General features: G+C 44.5%; 1 protein-coding gene across 1 annotated transcript in view; it reads left to right on the top strand.

Annotated features, from left to right (window-relative positions):
* The first annotated feature begins 17555 nt into the window (after positions 1–17555).
* The window catches only part of ITM2C (integral membrane protein 2C), a 13779-nt gene continuing 12349 nt past the window's right edge, over positions 17556–18985 (top strand). Inside the window, exon 1 of the mRNA XM_046644842.1 lies at positions 17556–17766. Within this exon, the coding sequence (XP_046500798.1) occupies positions 17641–17766 (126 nt within the window). The 5' untranslated portion in view covers positions 17556–17640. The remainder of the gene's footprint in view (positions 17767–18985) is intronic.

Here is an 18985-nt window from a genome sequence, read left to right as displayed (position 1 = left end):
GCAGACCCCTCCTCGCCGCGGACAAATGGGAACTTCACTCTTGCCTTGTGGGTGGAACGTAAGTGCATCGTGAAATATGCATGTGACAGAACGAACAAGGCAACAAGGATGCACATATTCCACTGTTTTCCTGATGGAGAGTCCCCTAGCACACTGTCCTCAGGCGCCGACTCCTCCTCGTCCAGCTCTGCCCTTCAATGGCATCTCCCCAGAGAAGCCCACCCCGGCCTTAGCCAATGCTGGTCACCCTCACCGTGCCCTCCATTCCTGTCACATCACTGTTTTATTTTCTTCAAAGCACTTAACACTTATGGAAATAATCACATTCATTTACTTGACTCTTGTTTGTCTCCTTTCACCAGAACATAAGATGCAAGAGAACAGTGGGGCCCTGGGCTGTCTTGGTTCACCTACGAACCCCCACAGCCTGGCCCTTTAAGATCCCCTCCATCAGCAGGTGTCGAGCGAATGAATAAACAGCTGCTACATTTCTGAGAGTCGATTTGGCGTTAGATTGACTCATATTCATCTTCCAAACTGTACTTTGCTGAATCTATAGTGCTGAGAATCCTTTGCCTTCCTTCACGGGGGCTGACTCAAACGTCTAGCAGGAAAGGAAACTGAAGGGAGGCGGTGTGAAGGTGGAATTGAAAACTAGCAGGTGAGTGACCCCAGAGGTGGCCACCAGGGGGCGCCATCGAGTCGCCCCGAGCCGGCGGGGGAGGCGCGGCTGCGGCCGGGGGTGGGCGGGCCCCCAGCGTGGCCAGCGCGGGGCTCCCAGAGGAGGACCCCCGCCGCCTCCAAGTTCTCCGGCCGCAAACATGCCTTTCGCTCCCTCCAGGTCCCCCCACTGCAGGAAGAGGGGCCGGGCCTGCGATGGTTTCCCCAGAAAGAAGGCTGGTCGCAAAAATATGCCCTTCCCAATAGCAACCACAAGTAGAGAATTCCTAGGAATCCATTTTATGAGCGATGTAAAGAAAAACTACCGGGGGCCATAAAGCTTCAGGTAATGGAGAGACAAACCAAATTCCTGGATAGGCATGTCGGCTCTCCCCCAAATGAAAGCAAATCCAATAAAAATCCCAATAGGTTCTTGCAAACAGGTAGAAAAATCATTCTAAAATTTGTCTTGAAAAGTCTATGCATTATAGTTGTCATGAAGTTTAAAAGAAAAAAAATAAAGACTGAGGATTTTGTTGTTCTATATATATAACAATGCTAGAAGAAAATATGAATTTAAAGAGGAGAGAGTCTTTCTAAGTGTACAGGGAAAGATAAAGACATATGGAAAATTTGATGGATTTATATATCAAAACAGTCCATGAATGCAATAAAAAGGCAAGAATCAAAATGGAAAGGAAAAAAAAAACCCAGTGACTTCTGACGGACAGAGCTAACACTCTTAATATACAAAGGGGTCTTCTCTGTTTTTCCTGAAGATAAACACTCGAAAAGAAAAACTGGGAAAGGACGGACCCAGGAAGGGCCTGATGGAGCAGCGTCTGGAGCCCCCTGGCCAGGACTGTGGGGTTTACGGTGAATGAACCGGGAAGTGAGAGCACAGGCAGTTCGCGGTGTGATTTACGTTTTAAAGGGCGCCCTCTGGCGGCTGCAGGGAGAACAGACTTGGCGGGGCGGGCGGTGGGGGCGGAGCCTGCGAAGGTCCCGCTGAGATGGTCCAGGTGATAGGATGGTGTGAACCAAAGTGGGAGAAGCCATCCGCTATGGACAGACTTTGGAGGCAGAGCCCAGGGAACCTGCTGATAGATTCAGTGCGGGATGTGAGACAAAAACTGGCAACAAGAATGACTTCAAGATTTGGCCTCCGCTGCTGTAATGGAGTTGTCCTCGCTGAAGTGTTGGAAGGCTGGGGAGGAGCAGGTGTGGGAGAGAAAAGGCTTTAAGGGCCGCAGTGTAAAGAGGCACAGCTTTCCTGAAGGGCAGGTTGTCAACGTGTGTCAAAATATTTTGCAAGATGCAGACCATTTGAACCGGCAGACCCACCGGCAGCAATTTATCTTAGAAAAATAGCAAGCTGGGAAGCACACTGCATATGAGTGTTTTCATGGCTGCTTTGCTCGGAAGAGCAAAAATTTGGCATTTTCTTCAATCAATAAATATTCTTCAATCACTAAAATAAGGTGCATCAGAGAATAGAATTCTATACACTCATTAAAATATAATCTGTATTTGATGACATGGAAGTGTGTTCAGAACATTTTGTTAAGGGAAAAAAGCAGATTAGAAAACTGTGTCACCCCATTTTTTTGCAAAATAAACTTTGTGAGTGTACATAGGCATGGGAATACACGCCAATTGCACGTTGATATTGATAACAGCACTTATCCTAGGAAAGGGTGGTGTTTGCATTGAACTGTGCCCCCTCCCCAAATTCCGATGCTGAAGTCCTAACGCCCAGCACCTCAGAATGGAACTTTCTTTGGAACTAGAGTCATTGCAGATGTAATTGGTTAAGATGAGGTCTTTAGGGTGGGCCCTAATCCAAGATGGTGGGTGTCCTTCTGGAAGGGGGAATTTGGACACAGACCCACACAGGGAGAACTCTGTGTGAAGATGAAGCCAGACATGGAGTGATGCTTCTACACACCAAGGAGCACCAAAGATGGCCAGCAGACCAGAGAAGCTGGAGGAGAGGCTGGAACAGATTCTTCCTCAGAACCCTCGGAAGGAACCAACCCTGCCAACACCTTGATCTCTGACTTCTAGCCTCTAAAACTAGGAGACAAAAAATTTCTGTTGTTTGAGCCACTCAGTTTGTGGTACATTTTTTTTTTCTGTATCTGGTTGATTTCATTTAGCATAATGTCCTCAAGGTCCATCCACATTGTCACATATTGCAAAATTTTCCTCCTTTTTTAGGGCTGAATAGTATTCCACTGTATGTATATATGTGTGTGTGTATATATATATATATATATATATACACACCACATTTTCTTTTTTCTTTTTTTTTAAATTTTGTTGAGGTTATATTGGCTTATAACATTGTGTGTGGTCCATTTTTATGGCAGCCCCAACTAATATGGCTGACTTTCTATATTGTCTGAAATTTCTACACTATGCATATATTTAATTCATTCTGTTGACACAAATAATCAATAATCAATCTATAGATGAGAAAGATAAGGTGATATTTGTCTGAGCCAAGCTGAGGACTAGCCTAGAAGTGCTATCTCCCCCAGGGAAGAAAGCACTAGGAGAGGCGTGGTTTACAGCATGGCTATATACCATTCCAGAACAGACAGGACAAGTGTGACAGGAATGCAATTTTTTCCCCCAAAGTCACGGGATATTTTGTTGCAGTTTAGTATGTACACAGCAGATCTACTTGACCCTGGTTTTCTGGGAAGAAAAGCTTCTCTTCAAAGAAGTACTGGTATTGGTGTCAAAGAAAGGGAGACATTCACCCCTATCTTTAAAGAGTGCATTCTTTGCTTTAGGATAATGTTTGAAGCAGATGTTCAACGCATGCTGGTTAGGCCATAAGTCAGGCTGGCCTGGGAAAAACAAGTTTTAGGCCAAATCAGGGTTAAACTGGAACGGCTTCACCATATACCTCAATACATGAAAACTTCTTCATCTTTTTATTATTTTCATCAATCTTCAGAAAAACAAAGTATTTCCACTTTAAATAAAAACGTTTGTGAAAAATCAAGAATCTGATGTAACCTGATTGGGTAAAAACAACTTGCTTCAAAATGTATTTGAAATCTGTATTCCTGTTGATGCTACTTTCGTTTTCTGAACAGTATTCATAAAAATGCAGATAAAACAGTATTACTCTTTTTTTTAAAAAGATTTAAAGGGAAAAGAAAAATCTCCCTCCCTTCTGGGGAGGCTGTGGGAAGGAAGCAGCAATAACAGCGGAGCTGGTGGGTGTGAACTTAATGCCCTTTGTCAAGAGCCCTGAGGATGTCCACTGCAGCGCTGTTTATCATAATGCAACACTGGAAGCATCCGACCAACCAGAAGTAAAAGGTGGAGTTACAACACCTCCAGATTCTGTGCTGTTTATTATCTCATTTAAGCCTAATACTATCATTTAGTCATTATTACCTATGAAATGGATAATATTTTCCCCAATTTGTAGACAGAGGCATCAGGACTATGAGAAAAAAAAAGTTCCTCTTCACTAGTAATGAAAAAAAAAAAGTTGGGAAAGGAAGCACAGAACAAACATGAAGAAAAGAGAAGGAAACTAATTTTTGAAAGGCAGAAATAAAGCAATTCGAAAACAGAAAAAAAATGGAATTGATAAATCCAAGAGGTAGTTCTTTGAAAAGAATGCATAGTTAGCAAATATCTGACACTTTAAAATTTTTGAATGAAGAAATTGACCAAATATTATAATATCGAGGTATACATTTTTGCTTATTAAATTAAAGGACATGTTTTCAACGATTTCATCAAATGCTGGTAAGGGCATGTTGTAGCCATTTCTCTCAAATACCACTCGTGATAAATTGAAAAAAAATTTCCAGAGAGGAACTTGGTAATATTTATTAAAAAGCCTATGAGATGGAGACAAAGATTTACACACAAAGATGTTCATAAATGTGAGACCATTTTTAATGGTGCCAGATGTATCCACTTTACATTTCTGCTGTAATGTGTTATCATCAATGTAGTGGCAACAGAAATTCCTTATCTCCGAGCTCTGTAGGCTGGCAGTACAAGTGGGCTCTGCTGTCTCCTTTGCTCCTGGTCTCACAAGGTCAAAAGCAAGGTGACAGCCAGCCTGGGCTCCTTATCTGGAGACATCGGGGAATGAGCTTCTAGGCTCATTCGGGTCGTTGGCAGAGTTCAGTTCTGTGTGGTTGTAGGACTGAGGTCTCCGTTTTCTTGCTGTCAGCTAGGAGCACTTCAAGGGCATCTGCAATCCTTGTCACGTTGTCCCCTCCCCCATCTTCAAACCAGCAACGCCTTCTCGTGCTTCATATCCCTCTGAATTCTGCTTCTGCCACATCTCCCTCACTCTAGCCAGAGAAAGTTCTCTGCATTGACCAGCTCATGTGATTAGATTGGGACCACGGAGATAACACAGAATAATTTCCCTATTTTAAGGTTTATAACTTTAATTACTTCTGCAAAGTTCCTTTCACCATGTAAGGTAACAAATTCACAAGTTCCAGAGATGAGGGTTATGGATATCTTGGGAGATATTCTGCATGCCTACCATATGAGAAAATGCTGAAATTATCTTAAAGAGAAAAAAAAATAGGATATTAATCAGTTTCTCAACTTTGACGCTATTGACATTTTAGACTGGGTAATTCTTTGCTGTGAGGACTGTCCTGTGCATTATAGGATGTTCAGCCCCATCTCTGGCTTCTCTCACTAGAGCCAGGAGCACCTACTCCCCCCCAGATTGTGACAAACATCGTCAAACGTTCCCTGAAGATCAAAATCGCCCCCAGTTGAGAAGACACACACACGCGCACACACACAAACACACACACACACACAATGTTCCAGTTTTGTTATAAAACCACAGCACACACACATATACTCATTTATAGAGTAAAGAATATTGGAGGAAAAATAACAAAATATTAGCAGTGGTCATTGTGGGTTTTGTCATAATAGTTGTTTTATTTTCTTTATGCTTTTCTACACTTTTCAAGTTTGAATAGCTATTACTTTTAAGCATTATTTTACAAAGCAATTTCTCCCTAAATAGATTTTCAAACATGAAATCTGTGTCTTTATTCCTCAGAGAAGTTCTGCTTGATGGCACTTCACTGCTCTTCTGATGTGCTGTTGAATTTTTGTATCTCTATTCATAACTAAAATCATGCTTCTCTCTTTTATTTGTCAGATTTGCATGTCAGAATATATAGTCTATGCCCACAATTGATTGAAGCATCAGTAGAATTAGCTGTTCCTTTAGTATGGAAGATCTATCCAGGTAAGTGGTCAAAACCATTTTTTGAGATAATTCCTTGCAAACCTTTTTCAGTCCTTGATTATAGAGGATTATGATATGTGATGTATACACAATGGAATATTATTCAGCTACGAAAAAAAGAAGAAAATTCTGCCGTTTGCAACAACATGCATGAACCTGGAGGACATCACGCTTGGTGAAATAAACAAGGCAGAGAAAGACAAATACTGTACGATCTCATTTATACGTGGAATCAAAAATAGCAAAACTCATGGAAACAGAAAGTAGAACAGCAGTTACCAGGGGGTGAGGGGGTGGGGGAAACGGGGAAACGTTGGTCAAAGGTACAAAGATCCAGTTATAAGATGCGTAAGTTCTGGGGATCCAGTGCACAGCATGGTGACTATAGTTAATAATACTGTATGATATACGTGCAATTTGCAAAGAGAAGAGATCTTCAGTGTTCTCATCACACACAAAAAATGGTAACCTTGTGAGGTGGTGGATGTGTCAATTAACTTGATTGTGCTAATCATTTCACGGTGTATACATATATCAAATCATCACGTTGTACACTTTAAATATATACAATGTTTTATTTGTCAATTACACCTCAATAAAGCTGGGGAAAACAAAGACATTCTAAAAAAAGAGAGAAAAAGTAGATAATTATCAATTCTTCCATGTTTCCATTTTCTCATTAATTAATTTCCTCTCTTCTGTTTTCTTCAAGTTTGTTTTCCCTCTCTAGGTTCTTGGTGTCAATTTTAAGCCATTCTCTTTTCGAAATTATGAATTCTTATTTTTTAAATTATGTGTTTTTATGGCAGGATTGCTGATTCCCAATATCCACTCTCTTTTTCTTCTTTAATGATAGAAACTCATTTAACTGAGCTACTTAAAAAAGACTGCATTTCTAGCCTTCCTTGCATCCATCAGAAGTCACTAGAAGTTTTCCAGTTTGACATCCGCCTCTTTATTTCATTCACAGTATTTTCACATATGTAAATGTATCAAATTTTCCATCATGATTTCTTGCTTGTGTGCTTAGAAAGTCTCCACATCAAACTTAATAGTCACCAGTATTTTCTTCTAGCACTGTTATTTCTGTTATGTTGAAATCTTTAGTCATCATTACTTTTCTCTTGTAAAGTTCTTGGCAACTGCAATGCCTTGGCTTTTCAAGGCAAGTTTTGGAATGGTATCTCTATGTGGGGACCTGAGGTTGGCCACCCCAAGATATGTCTCTTTGGCATCAGGATTATTTGAGGCTGATTGCTTTTGATAAACTGGGACAGGGAAGGAGGCTCTGAGGAATGGAACTTGCCCTTTGTTAGGACACATTTACATTTGTAAGGTAAATCTCTATCTGTAAAGGTGCCTCCCTCTCTGTACCAGGAAGAAGAAAGGCGATGACCTTCTCTCTAGAAACTCTTTAATCAATACCAAAGGCAATGACTTAAATCTGCATTTTATTGTGCTAGTCTGGTAACCTCCTGTAACTGACTTCCCTCCCCCTCCCAACGCTGGCATTTCTTTAAGGATTAAGCATCTTTCCTTAGGGAAGGAACTGATTGCTGCGCTCACCTGTGACCACCCAGCTCGAGACAATAGACTTGCCTCCTGCTACGCCCACTGAGACAGCAGTCCACTACCTGCTGTGTCCATCAAGCGCTGTGCCGACAGGGCAATCTTGTGACTATTGTGGGAGGGACATTTCAATCACATGTGAAACACCCTGTTTGGGGGTATATAACCACTATGTGCACCCCACTTCTTCGGTGCCCTTTCTTCCTTCAGGAAGAAAGGCCCCGGGCCATGGTTCTTCATAAAGCTTTGTTTAATTTTCTCTTGCTATTCTGTCTCATGTGAATTTAATTCGTTCTCTGGCCAGAGGGACCCATATTTGGGGAGAGGAAATGTCCTCCTCCCCTACATCTACTTGTCTGCAAAAACCTATTAGGATTTTGATTGGATTTGCTTTAATTTGGAGGAGAATTGACATTTTCATAATCTTCCCATTCAAGAATATGGTGGGTCTCTCCATTCACTTAAGCTTTATGCCCTCAGTAAAATGCCGTGCCTTCCTTTACATAGGTCATAAAATTTTTTTCTGGGAATGTTATGTTTGTAGTTGCTCTTGTGAAGGAACTGTCTTGCTCATTATATTGTTGGTGGTATGTGCCTAAGAGACTGGGGGGTGTGATGGTCTGCAGGTGGCCTTTGTAGCGGAGTCGTAGAAGGCCGGTCTGCTCTTCCTGCAGCCCCGGTACCCACATGGTCTTAGGTATGACCCACAGAGCTGGATTTGTGCTGTTAAAACATTTTGGCGGAAAGTGTTTCTTGGAGAGAGGCGATATAGTAATTGGAGTCTGGAGACACACCCCTTAATGTTGACTCTCCATTGCCACCATTACCTAGCTCAGGGGCCTCCCCAAACAAGCTTCTCCCCCTCTCCAGTGTGGCAAGATGATAAATGACAGGGCTGGCAGAAGATTCTGAGCTGATCAGGAAGACCTTTGTTCCTCATCCTGTCAGGCACACGTTACCCAGGGTGGTCCCTGAATGGAACATTCCTGCTGCTGGCAAAGACTCACCTTCCTGTCTGTGACGTGAAAAAGACACATCAAAAAACGACAGTTCCCAGGGATGTACCCAACAGTGGTGGGGACACACATTCACTGAGGAATGTGCAAGAATGTTCATGGCACCACTGTTTGTAGCAGCCTTAAACAGGAAACAACCCAAGTGTCTATCAACAATGGAATGGATAAAGAAACGGTGGGCACAGTAGAACACCACACAATCGTGAGAGCAAGCCAGCCACCAATACTCACAGCACGGACAACTCTTACAGTCACAACGTTGAGTTACAGAAGAGAGACAAAAAGGAGCACATATTGTGAGATTCATGTATATAAAATCTTAAATACGGGGAAAGCTCCTTGCTGTGCAGGAAATGAGGATCATGGCTACTCTTGGGTCTGAAGCAGCAACAGGAGGGGAATATTAACGTTCTATTTCCTGATCTGGGTGCTAGTTACATGTGTGTGCTCATTTTGTGAATGTTCATTGAGCTACACACTTATAATTTAAGAATATTTCTGTATTTTTGTTACATTTCAATAAAATGTCTTCCCCCCCCAAAAACTGTCTAAATCAGAAGTTCTCAATGTTTTGGACTCAGGAATCCTTTAAATTCTTAAAAACATCAAAGAGCCTAATGATCTTTTTATGTGGGATATACATTTAATGGTATTTAACATATTGGAAATTAAAAATAAGAAATATACGGAATGTTTATTTATTAATTCATATAAAAATAACAATAATAAACCTATTACATCAACATATATAACATTTTTATTTTTAGAAACTATATTTTCCAAAACAAACAAAAAAGTCATAGACACAGTGGAGCATTTTTGCAAATATCTTTAATATCTAGTTTAATAGAAGTGTTTTCTCCCATCTGCTTCTGCTTCCGATCTGTTATGATTTCACGTGTCATGTAGCTTCTCAATAATTCCACTGTACTCTCACGAGAGAGTGAGATTGAAAAAGGCAAATCATACCTTAGTATTATTATAAAAATAGCTTTGAATTCCAGACTCTCAGAAGGAGTCTTGGGGATGCCCAGGGGTCCCCAAACTGTACTTCGAGAACCAGTGATCTTCCTAGATTGAAATTTATTTATTTATTTATTTTTGGTCCAAACCTTTACAACTTTAAACCGAACTTATGTGCACATGATTGCTCCCTTTTGAGAATTTTCTGGTGGTCAATAAACTGCCAAGGATGTTTCACCTGTTCTTCCTTCACAGACGGCATAAGGGTCCCCAGGCTAGCTTTATCTGTATACTCTCCATAGTGAGCTGGAAAGGTCCAGGCAAAGACCTTGGTTTAGGGTTCTCTCTTCTGGTCTGCTGAGAGTCCTGACCTTCCACACTGACCTCTCCGCTTAAAATGTCACCACCTTGACAATTTAGATGGCATGGGTAAATCCTTTGAAAGACACAACTTACTAAAACTGACATAAGAAGAAATACAAAATCTGAGTAGCCCTCCTTTTGTTAAAGAAATTGAATTCATAATTGAAAGCTTACCCGTAATAACAACTCCATGTCTACATGGCTTCATCAGTGAATTCTATCAAGTATTTTAAGGAAAACATAATACCAATCTCACTCAAACCTTCTCAGAAAAAAAGGGGGGGGGGGCTGGAAGACTCCCCAACTCATTTTATGAAGTCACCATAACCCTAATAGCAAAAATTGGCTTCATAAGAAAATAAAATTAAAGATTGATAGCCCTCATGAACACAGATGCAAAAAAAAAACTTTAACAAAATACCAAGGAATTGACTCCAGCAATAAAAAGAACAATACATTACCACTAAGTGAAGTTTATCACAAGAATGCAAGGCTCTTTTAACATTCAAAACTCAATTAATGCAATTCACTACGTTAACATAATAAAAGAGGAAATCCATATGGTCACTTCAACAGACGAAGAAAATGTATTTGACCAAATGTAATACCACTCACGATTAAAACTCTCAGCAAACTAGGAATAAAAGAGAACTTTCTCATTCTGATTAAGGGTGTTGTGGGTTGAACTGTGCCCTCTGAAAAGATGTGTTGAAATTCTAATACCCAGTACCTGTGAATGTGACTATACTTGGAAATAGGGTCTTTTCAGGTGTAATCAAGTTAAGATGAGGTCATTAGGGTGGGCCCTCATCCAATATGACTGATGTCCTTATAAGAAGAGGAACATGTGAAAACAGAGACACAGGCAGAGGAAAGCCATGTGATGACGGAGGCAAAGATTGGAGTGGTGTATTTATAAGTCAAGGAACGCCAAGGATTGCCAACAAACTCCAAAAGTGGCAAGGAAGCATTCTCCCCTGCAAGTGTCAGAGGGAGCACAATCCTGCTAAAACCTTGATTTTGCACTTCTAGCTTCCTCAACTGTGAGATAATAAATTTCTTGTTTTAAGCCACCCAGTTTGTGGTATTTGGTTATGTGATCCCTGGGAAGCTAATACGAAGAGCATCTACAGAAAACCTACAACTAAATTACATTCATGGTGAAATATTGGAACACTTCCCCCTGAGATCCGAAACAAGGTGAGGATGTCTACTCCCACCACTTCTATTCAACACTGTATGGGAGCCCTAACCAGTAAGCCAAGAAAAAGAAATAAAAGGCATAAAGATTGAGCACAATATGTAAAACTGTCCTTGTTCTCAGATCACATAAATATGTATTAGAAAACCCAAAGAATCTATTAAAAAAATACTGTGACTAATGAATGAATATGTTAAAGTTGTAGAATACAAGGTCAATTTTCCAAAATCAAGTGTATGTGTATATACTACCAGTAAAGAATTGGAAAATGACATAAACAATAAGTGTAATAGCATAAAAAAAATACCAAATACTTAGCATAAATCTATCAAAAGATATGCAAGACCTCTACCTTGAAATCTACAAAACATTGGTGAGACAAATTAAAGAAGACCTAAATAAATGGAGAGATATACCATGTTCATGGATTTGAATCCCATATTGTGTTGACATCAGTTTCCCCCAAATTGATCTATACATTCAACTCAAACCCAATGAATATCCAACAGGTTTTGTTTTGTAGAAATTGACATGCTAATTTTAAAGGTTATATGGATAGTCAAAGGATCTGGAAGGGCCAGAATAATCTTGAAAAAGAAGGAAGACAATTCACACTACCTGATTTCAAGACTTACTAGAAATCTATAGCAATTGAGATAGTGTGGAATTGGCATAAGGATAGAAAAAATAGATGAATGAAACAGAACTGGGTCCAGAAATAAACCAAATATAAATATTCAACTGCTTTTTGACAAAGATGTCAAAGCAATTCAATGGGAAAAGGAGTTTCTTAAATAAATGATGCTGGAACATCTAGATAGCCATAGAGAAATGAAATTAACCTCAACTCCTACCTCACACCATACACAAAAATCAATTAACAGTGGATCACAGACCTATATGTAAAGTGTAAAACCACAAAACTTCTAGAAGAAAACATGCTGGAATATCTTGACAATTTCAGGATGGACAGAGATTCTTTAGACAGGACACTAAAAGCACTAGCCATAAAATTAAAATTTGGCACATTGAACTTCATCAAAATTATAAACTTCTGCTCATCAAAAGACAAAGTTAAGAAAATGAAAAGACCAGCCACAGTCTGGGAGGAAATATTCACAATAAATATATATTACAAAGAATATGCATTGAGACTATACAATTAAATAAACATATATTACAAAGAATGTGTATTCAGACCATACAATGAACTCCTACAAATCAATAACAAGAAGATTCTTTGGGGGTTGGCCCCATGGCCGAGTGGTTAAATTCGCGCACTCCACTTCGGCGGCCCAGGGTTTCACCAGTTCGAATCCTGGGCACGGACATGGAACCGCTCATCAAGCCATGCTGAGGCGGCATCCCACATGCCACAACTAGAAGGACCCACAACTAAAAAATACACAACTATGTACCGGGGGGCTTTGGGAGAAAAAGGAAAAAGATAAAATTTAAAAAAAAAAGGATTCTTAATTTTAAAATGACCAAAAGAATTGAACAGACACTTCACAAAAGAAGATACACAAATGGCTAATATCGTATAAAAAGTTGTTCAATATCTTTAGTCATTGGAAAAATGCAAATTAAACCCTAATAAGATATAAGTGTTATATCAACTAGAATGGCTAAAATCAGAATGACTGACAGCACCAGTGTTAGTGAGGGTGTGGAGCAACTGGAATCTCATACATTGCTGGTGGGAGCGTAAAATGGTACTATTCCACTTCTAGGCAGAGGCGTACCAAGTCAGGGGAGAGGGTGAGATGAGTGGTGGCGAAGGAGGGGTACAATGTCTGTGGAGAATTTAAAAACAAAAAACCAACTTAAAATTGGTCCACTTTATATTATCTCCATGTGCTGGTGCATTCTAAACAATGTCCTGTGATAAAATATGCCTATGTGCTGTGGTGGACCATTCCCACCTTGCCGTCCATGATGCTATTTACTCAAGAAAAATCAAAACACATATCAACAAAAAAATGCTGGGTACAGGAATGTTCGCAGCAGCTTTATTTATTCTAGCCTCAAACTGAAAACAACCCAGATGTCCATAACCAGGAGAATGGATAGACAAATTACAGTATATTAACAAAATGGAATATTAGCCAGTAATAAAAAAGAACAAAATCTTGTGGATAAATCTCATAAACATTATGATGAATGAAATAACCAGACACAAAAGAGTACATATTATAGTTTTATTTATACGAAGTTCAAGAACAGACAAAACTTAATTTCTTAATCTACAGTAATGGAAATCAGAACAATGGTTGCCAATACAAGGAGGAGGGTGGGGGTTTGCTGGAAAGGACCTGGAGGAACCTTTCTGGGATTAGGGAAATGTTCTATACTTTGGTTGGGGTGTTGCTTACGTAGACGTATATCTTCGTCAAGATTGTTTTTAATTTTTACCTAAATTTTTGAAAAAATCACTTCCAACCCAGTTCCCAACTAGCGCCTCAGTAGAAAAGAGAGAGTATTGAGTGGGGCAGAAGGAGAGGTGCTTCTGGTTGTCAGAAGATCAGAATCTCAGACCCACCCAAGCTCTTACTCAGGATGCTTGCTGGAGCGCCCCTCTCTTCAGGAAGAACTCCAAGGGTGGTGGGTACACCCTTGTCTAAAGCCATTGCATTTTCAGGAAGCTGCTCACTGACCCTCTAGGGCTTAGTTATAAATGTCTTAAATAACCAGTGCTTTACAATGTAATAAACTAGATATCTTTTAAGAACAGCACTCAAGCACTAAATTTGGAGAAAGAGGTAAACACACGTAAAAGTTCACATTTGGGGTTTTAGTTTTACAATGAACTGTTGCAGGGGTTGATTCCAGGACCCCTCCCCACGGGGGCCAATCTCTGCTGCTCAACTTGGCTTGCTGGGGACACGGGAGGGCGTGGCTGAGCAGCTCAAAGGCATCCCAAGTAACATGAGGGCTGAGAAGGGCTCCTCTGAGACATTTCAGGCAGGCAGAGGTGTGGGGATAGAAACCAGATTGGGCTAGAAGAAGAGTGGAGGGTGATGAAGAAATGGAGACAGAATTTTCAAGAAGTTTGGCTAAGAAGAAAATGAGAGAAATAGGGTGCCAAGTAGAGGAGACATGGGCCAAAAGAGGTGTTTTGTTTTCTTTTAAGGTTAATACAAGCATATGTCGGAGCTGACAGGAAGGAAGGGAGAGGGAAGCTGGAGTAGGGCAGTGGTGGGTTAGGGGGCGGCGGATGACCTATGCCTTAAGGTATCTGAGATGATGAGAGGGGTGGAATCCTTTCCTAGAAAGTGGGATGGGCCTGAGAGAAAGGCAAAGGCAGACAGACGCCTCCTTCAACCTGAAGGGCCCGGATGGGGCACAGCAGCCAGAGGAGGTAGCTGCTGGTGGGTGGATGCATCTGCGGGCTGGCCATGAGGGTGTTCTCACAGGATGGCCTCCAGATTCTCTGTGAAGAAAGAGGCCAGTTCAGCTGCTGAGGAGGGGGGAAGTCTGGAGAAGGCAGGAGGAGGCTGAAGGAGTGTGAACCGCGTTGACAAGAGTGGTAGTTTTCAAACTTGAGTCTGAGAATGACTGAGGGCTTGTTAAAACACAGACCATTCCCAGAGTTTCTGAATAAGAGAATTTGCCTTTTTAACAAGTTCCCAGGTGCTGCTGGTGCTGCTGGTCAGGGTCCTCACCTTGACAATGAAGCCACACCCATCCTTTGCAGAGCTTCACGGGGCACCGTTCATAGGGAGTGCGGTGTGACTGTTCAGCAGCACCGAGTGCCAGGAAGAGAAGGTAGCATGGTGGTTCCAAAGGGCGTGATGGTGTCACTTTCCCTAACAGAACTCAGCGGCCCCTAAGCTGACCCTGGAACCAGGGAGGGGGGCAGGAGGAGCTCTGCCAGGTGGGATGAAAGGACAGAAGGACAAAGTGGATTACAGTGGCTGGGTGAGGTCTCCCAACCCAGGCTCACTCTCTTCCCCTACTCTGTATGCCTCTCACTTCCCTGACACCTGTCCATACCCTGTCTTTCCAGGTCCCTCCTAAGTCTAGTGTCTTCCACGGAGTCTTGGCTACACTTCCCCTGCACAAGCTCAGCCTACCATCCTTCTTACCTAAACCCATAAAACACAGTGTGTGACGATTAACTTCATGCTGCCTCTGGGAGCCCCTTGGGTTATGGACCGGTTCTAGTGCACTCCATCAGCTCTAAGACTCTGTCTATAGTTAGACATCCTGTTGCTTTAGGTACATTAAGAAAGGAAAATCACTGCCAATTATCATCATAAAAGACATCTTGATTTCAGAGATCCAAGACATGAAAAACCGTGTGTCTTAGAATCCCTGGAATATGGATTCTTCAGCATCTACCAGAGCAACAGTTCTGCAAGTGTGATCCAAAGATGCCAACTGTCCCCAAGACCCATCCAGAGGGTCTGCAAGGTTAAAACTATTTTTGCAATAATACTAAGACATTATTTACCTTTTTCAATCTCATTCATTCATTAGTGTACAGCAGAATTTTCCAGAGGCTGCACAACATATGATGACATTCCTTTGATGGATAATTGAATACGAGTATTCTTGTGTTTTAAACTTTTCTGAGTTTTATTTATAATACAGTAAATGTTGATAGAGAAACCCACATAAACAAAAGCTCTTTGAGGTCCTGGGACCAAAAAATTTAGGAATCACTGCAGTAGGATGCGTGCCAGGCACTTGGCTGGCGAGGGGCCCATGGCCAAAGATAAGGAGAGGTACAAGGGGGGTGCACACAGCACTGAGGGTGCACAGGGTAGAGGGACTTACCACAGGCCAGAGAGTTCAGAGAAGACGGGGTTCATGTGGGCCAACCTCAGGGACATGGATGCATCAGCCACATCCTCCTGTCTTGCCCAACAGAGATCTGCCCTCTACTGGCTCTGTGACCCCGGGTTTAGTCTTCCTCATTTCCATCACTAACATGAAGGCAATGTATAGGTCACAGGGGCTGTGATGACAATGAGACCTGAAGACACTGTGAAAGCATTTGGCAGATGGAAGGTTAACGTGATCAGGTCCTTGCTTGCTGGGTTGTGTCTTGGGCCTTTCTATCTTCTGCCACAGGGCTTAACACAATGCTTGGCATTCAGGGGCGCTTGGAAAACACTTTCTGAGTGGAAGAATGAGTGTTGGGGGGCACTGGGTGGGAATCTAACCAAGGGCTTGGAGCTTATCTTCTCCCAACACCAAGATTCACCCAGGAGGTCTCAGAGCTGATTAACAACAGTCCACAGCACCTTCCTCTGTGGCTCTCATCCCAACCAAATGCCTCTGTACCTCCTCCAAGGCATCGTGCTCCACCTCCCCATTCCCTCTCCTAGCTCCCGACGCTGGTGGCCTTAGCGTCATTTAGACCTTCTCCTTCCTGTCCTCAGGGCTGATAGTTCATCCAAGATCTGAGCCAGGGTGTGGGGTCTGGGATGGGGACCCAGGGCTCAAGGCAGCCAACCAAGACCTGACAGGTAGGAGAGGTCAGTGGAGGACTGCTGACTGCCCTCAGCAAACTCTCAGACTCCCCTGCCTTCCCCAGGCAGCCCCACTGCAGAACCAAAGCTGATGTTCAGCCCACGGCTGTGTGGTTTGTTGGGCATTCTCTGAAGTCCAGCCTGGAATAGGGGATTTAATCCAGGGCTTTAGTGCCACGAGATGCCCCAGCAACAGAAGACCCTGTTCCTCCCTAATACCCATGTTCTGCGGGGGCAAAGTCTTAACTGGAACCCAAGCCTCCAGACACTTGCCCTCTGGATCTTCCCATGACTTTGGCCAAAATCTTCCTAGATAGGTGAGAAACGGGCAACAGGGGCCCATTACTCAGTAACTGAGGCCACAGCTAACACAAGGAGTCAAAGAGCAGGGGCTACCTTCATTTCTCTGCTCCCAGCATCCTCAGCACGAACCCCCAGGGGTCATCAGGAAGGTTCTGCAGGAAGGAAGGATGGAGGAAAATGGATGATAAAGAATGAAGGAGGTGTGGATGGATGCAGGATGCAGAATGAAGGCAAGCAGTTAGGCGCCTGGCCCTGAAGCCTCCCCCCAGGGCCCAGGGCAGGTCAGTGGAGGGAGCTGTGGGAGCAGGTACGGTGGAGGCTCCCGCGTTTGAGAGTATGAAGTGGGGTAGGGGGGTGGGGAACTTGTCTCAAAGCTGCATTGGCCTGGCAAACACTGTTTTAACAAAGACTGTGTTCAAGAGATGCTGGTCTTGGACAGAGAGCTGGAAGGGATAAGGCTGCGAAGGGGGCTGAGTCTATGCCTGGATGGATGGATGGATGGATGGATGAATGGATGGAGAGAGGGAGGCAGGGAGGGAGGGAGTGAACGGTTGAGGAAATTTCAGACCTCCCCAGGTCGGAGCAGCGCGCCCGGCAGGGGTCACTGCGCCTCGCGGGCGGCAAGGGGGCGCAGGCGCGGCCGACGCCAAGGCTGTCCTGTAGGGGGCGGGGGCGGGGAGGGCTGAGGGTGGGGTTAGAGAAAGAGAAGCGAACGGGATCCAAACTTCCGGTGCCTGCAGAGCGCGGAGCGGCGGTTGCACAGAGAGAGGCTGCACAGGCAGAGGCTGCAGGGCGGACGCACGGCCCGGCGCAGCCATGGTGAAGATTAGCTTCCAGCCCGCCGTTGCCGGCATCAAGGGCGACAAGGCCGACAAGGCTTCGGCCTCGGCCTCGGCCCCGGCGCCCCCCGCGGCCGCTGAGATTCTGCTGACGCCGGCTCGGGTGAGAGGGGCCGGGGGGCTCAGGCGGGGGGTGGGGGACCGAGGCGCGCCTCGCCGCCCGGGGACTGCCCGAGGCGCATCAGGGCCCTGGAGTCGTGAGGGGGGCCGGGGTGGGAGTCTGAAATGGGTCATCCATCCCAAAGTGGAGAGGAGGCTTAGGTCCTGTCCTAAAAGCGGGAGCCGAAAGCGTAAGTCCGAAGAGTGGGAGGGGGTCCGAGTCGCTGGTCCCCAGGTGGGAAAGCGCTCAAGATCGCTTCAAAAAGTGGAGGGGGTCCTAGGCGCGGGCCCCAAAACAGGGGGAGGAGGCTGGTCCGAAGAAGTTTGAGGAGTGTTGGTGAGGGGTTTGCGTCTGGTTCCAATCAGGGGGGAGGAGGGGCTGCGAGTCGGGTCCCCAGGTGGGGGATGGGAGGAGGGTTAGACGTTGTTTCCCCAAAGTAGGGCGGTGGATCGTGATTGGTGGGGAATGGGGGGAAAGGAGTCCGGTGCCAGCGAAGGAGGAGGGACCATTGATTTCATCCCAAACCAGGGACTGCCGGGGGCTGGGATGTGCTGTTAGTCCGCACCTGAGTTGGTGGACCAGAAAGTGGTGAAAGATGAAACGGAAATAAACCAGAACCGCCCGGCGGCACGTCTGGGATCCGAGTTCGGGGTTACGAGGCTGGGCGTCCTGATCCTACCACCCGCTGCGGTCTGGACCTCCCTGCTCCCCTCTTTCTCCCTCCCGGCTCTCGCTCGGGCTGCCCCCTCCCTCCCCCGCTGCCCCGGTGCCGTCCTGCATCCCGGCGGCGCTTCGCGGGGGCTGGCCTCGGTGCACCCCGCCCCCTCCGGCGTCCTCCCCTCCTCCCCTCTTCCTTCTGGCCTGGGGGGAGAGAAGGCATTTCCGCCGTGGAAAACTGTCTGAGCTGCGTGCAGTCTGACCCGGGGAGGGCCCGGAGTGGGTAGGACGCGTGGCGAGCAGGGAGGCGAGGCGAGCGGAGGCAGAGCTGGTCCAGCCAGGCTTTATAGTGCCCCGGCAAAAGTGTCCACGAAGCAGGGGGTCTTGGGGCGCACCACGCCACCCGCTATGGAGACAGGACTTCGAAAGTCTTTGTCCACTCGCTTTTCTCGCTGCTCTTTAGAGTTCCTCAGCGCCGAGGCCCCTCCCCAAGTTTATGGCTCAGACTCAACCTTGCCAGGACTATAACGGGGGGGGGGGGGGGGGGGGGGGGGGGGGGGGGGGG

This window comes from Equus quagga, chromosome 17 (assembly GCF_021613505.1).
Source record: "Equus quagga isolate Etosha38 chromosome 17, UCLA_HA_Equagga_1.0, whole genome shotgun sequence".
In the NCBI taxonomy this organism is placed as follows: Eukaryota; Metazoa; Chordata; class Mammalia; order Perissodactyla; family Equidae; genus Equus; species Equus quagga.
This window is presented reverse-complemented; position numbering and strand designations above follow the sequence as displayed.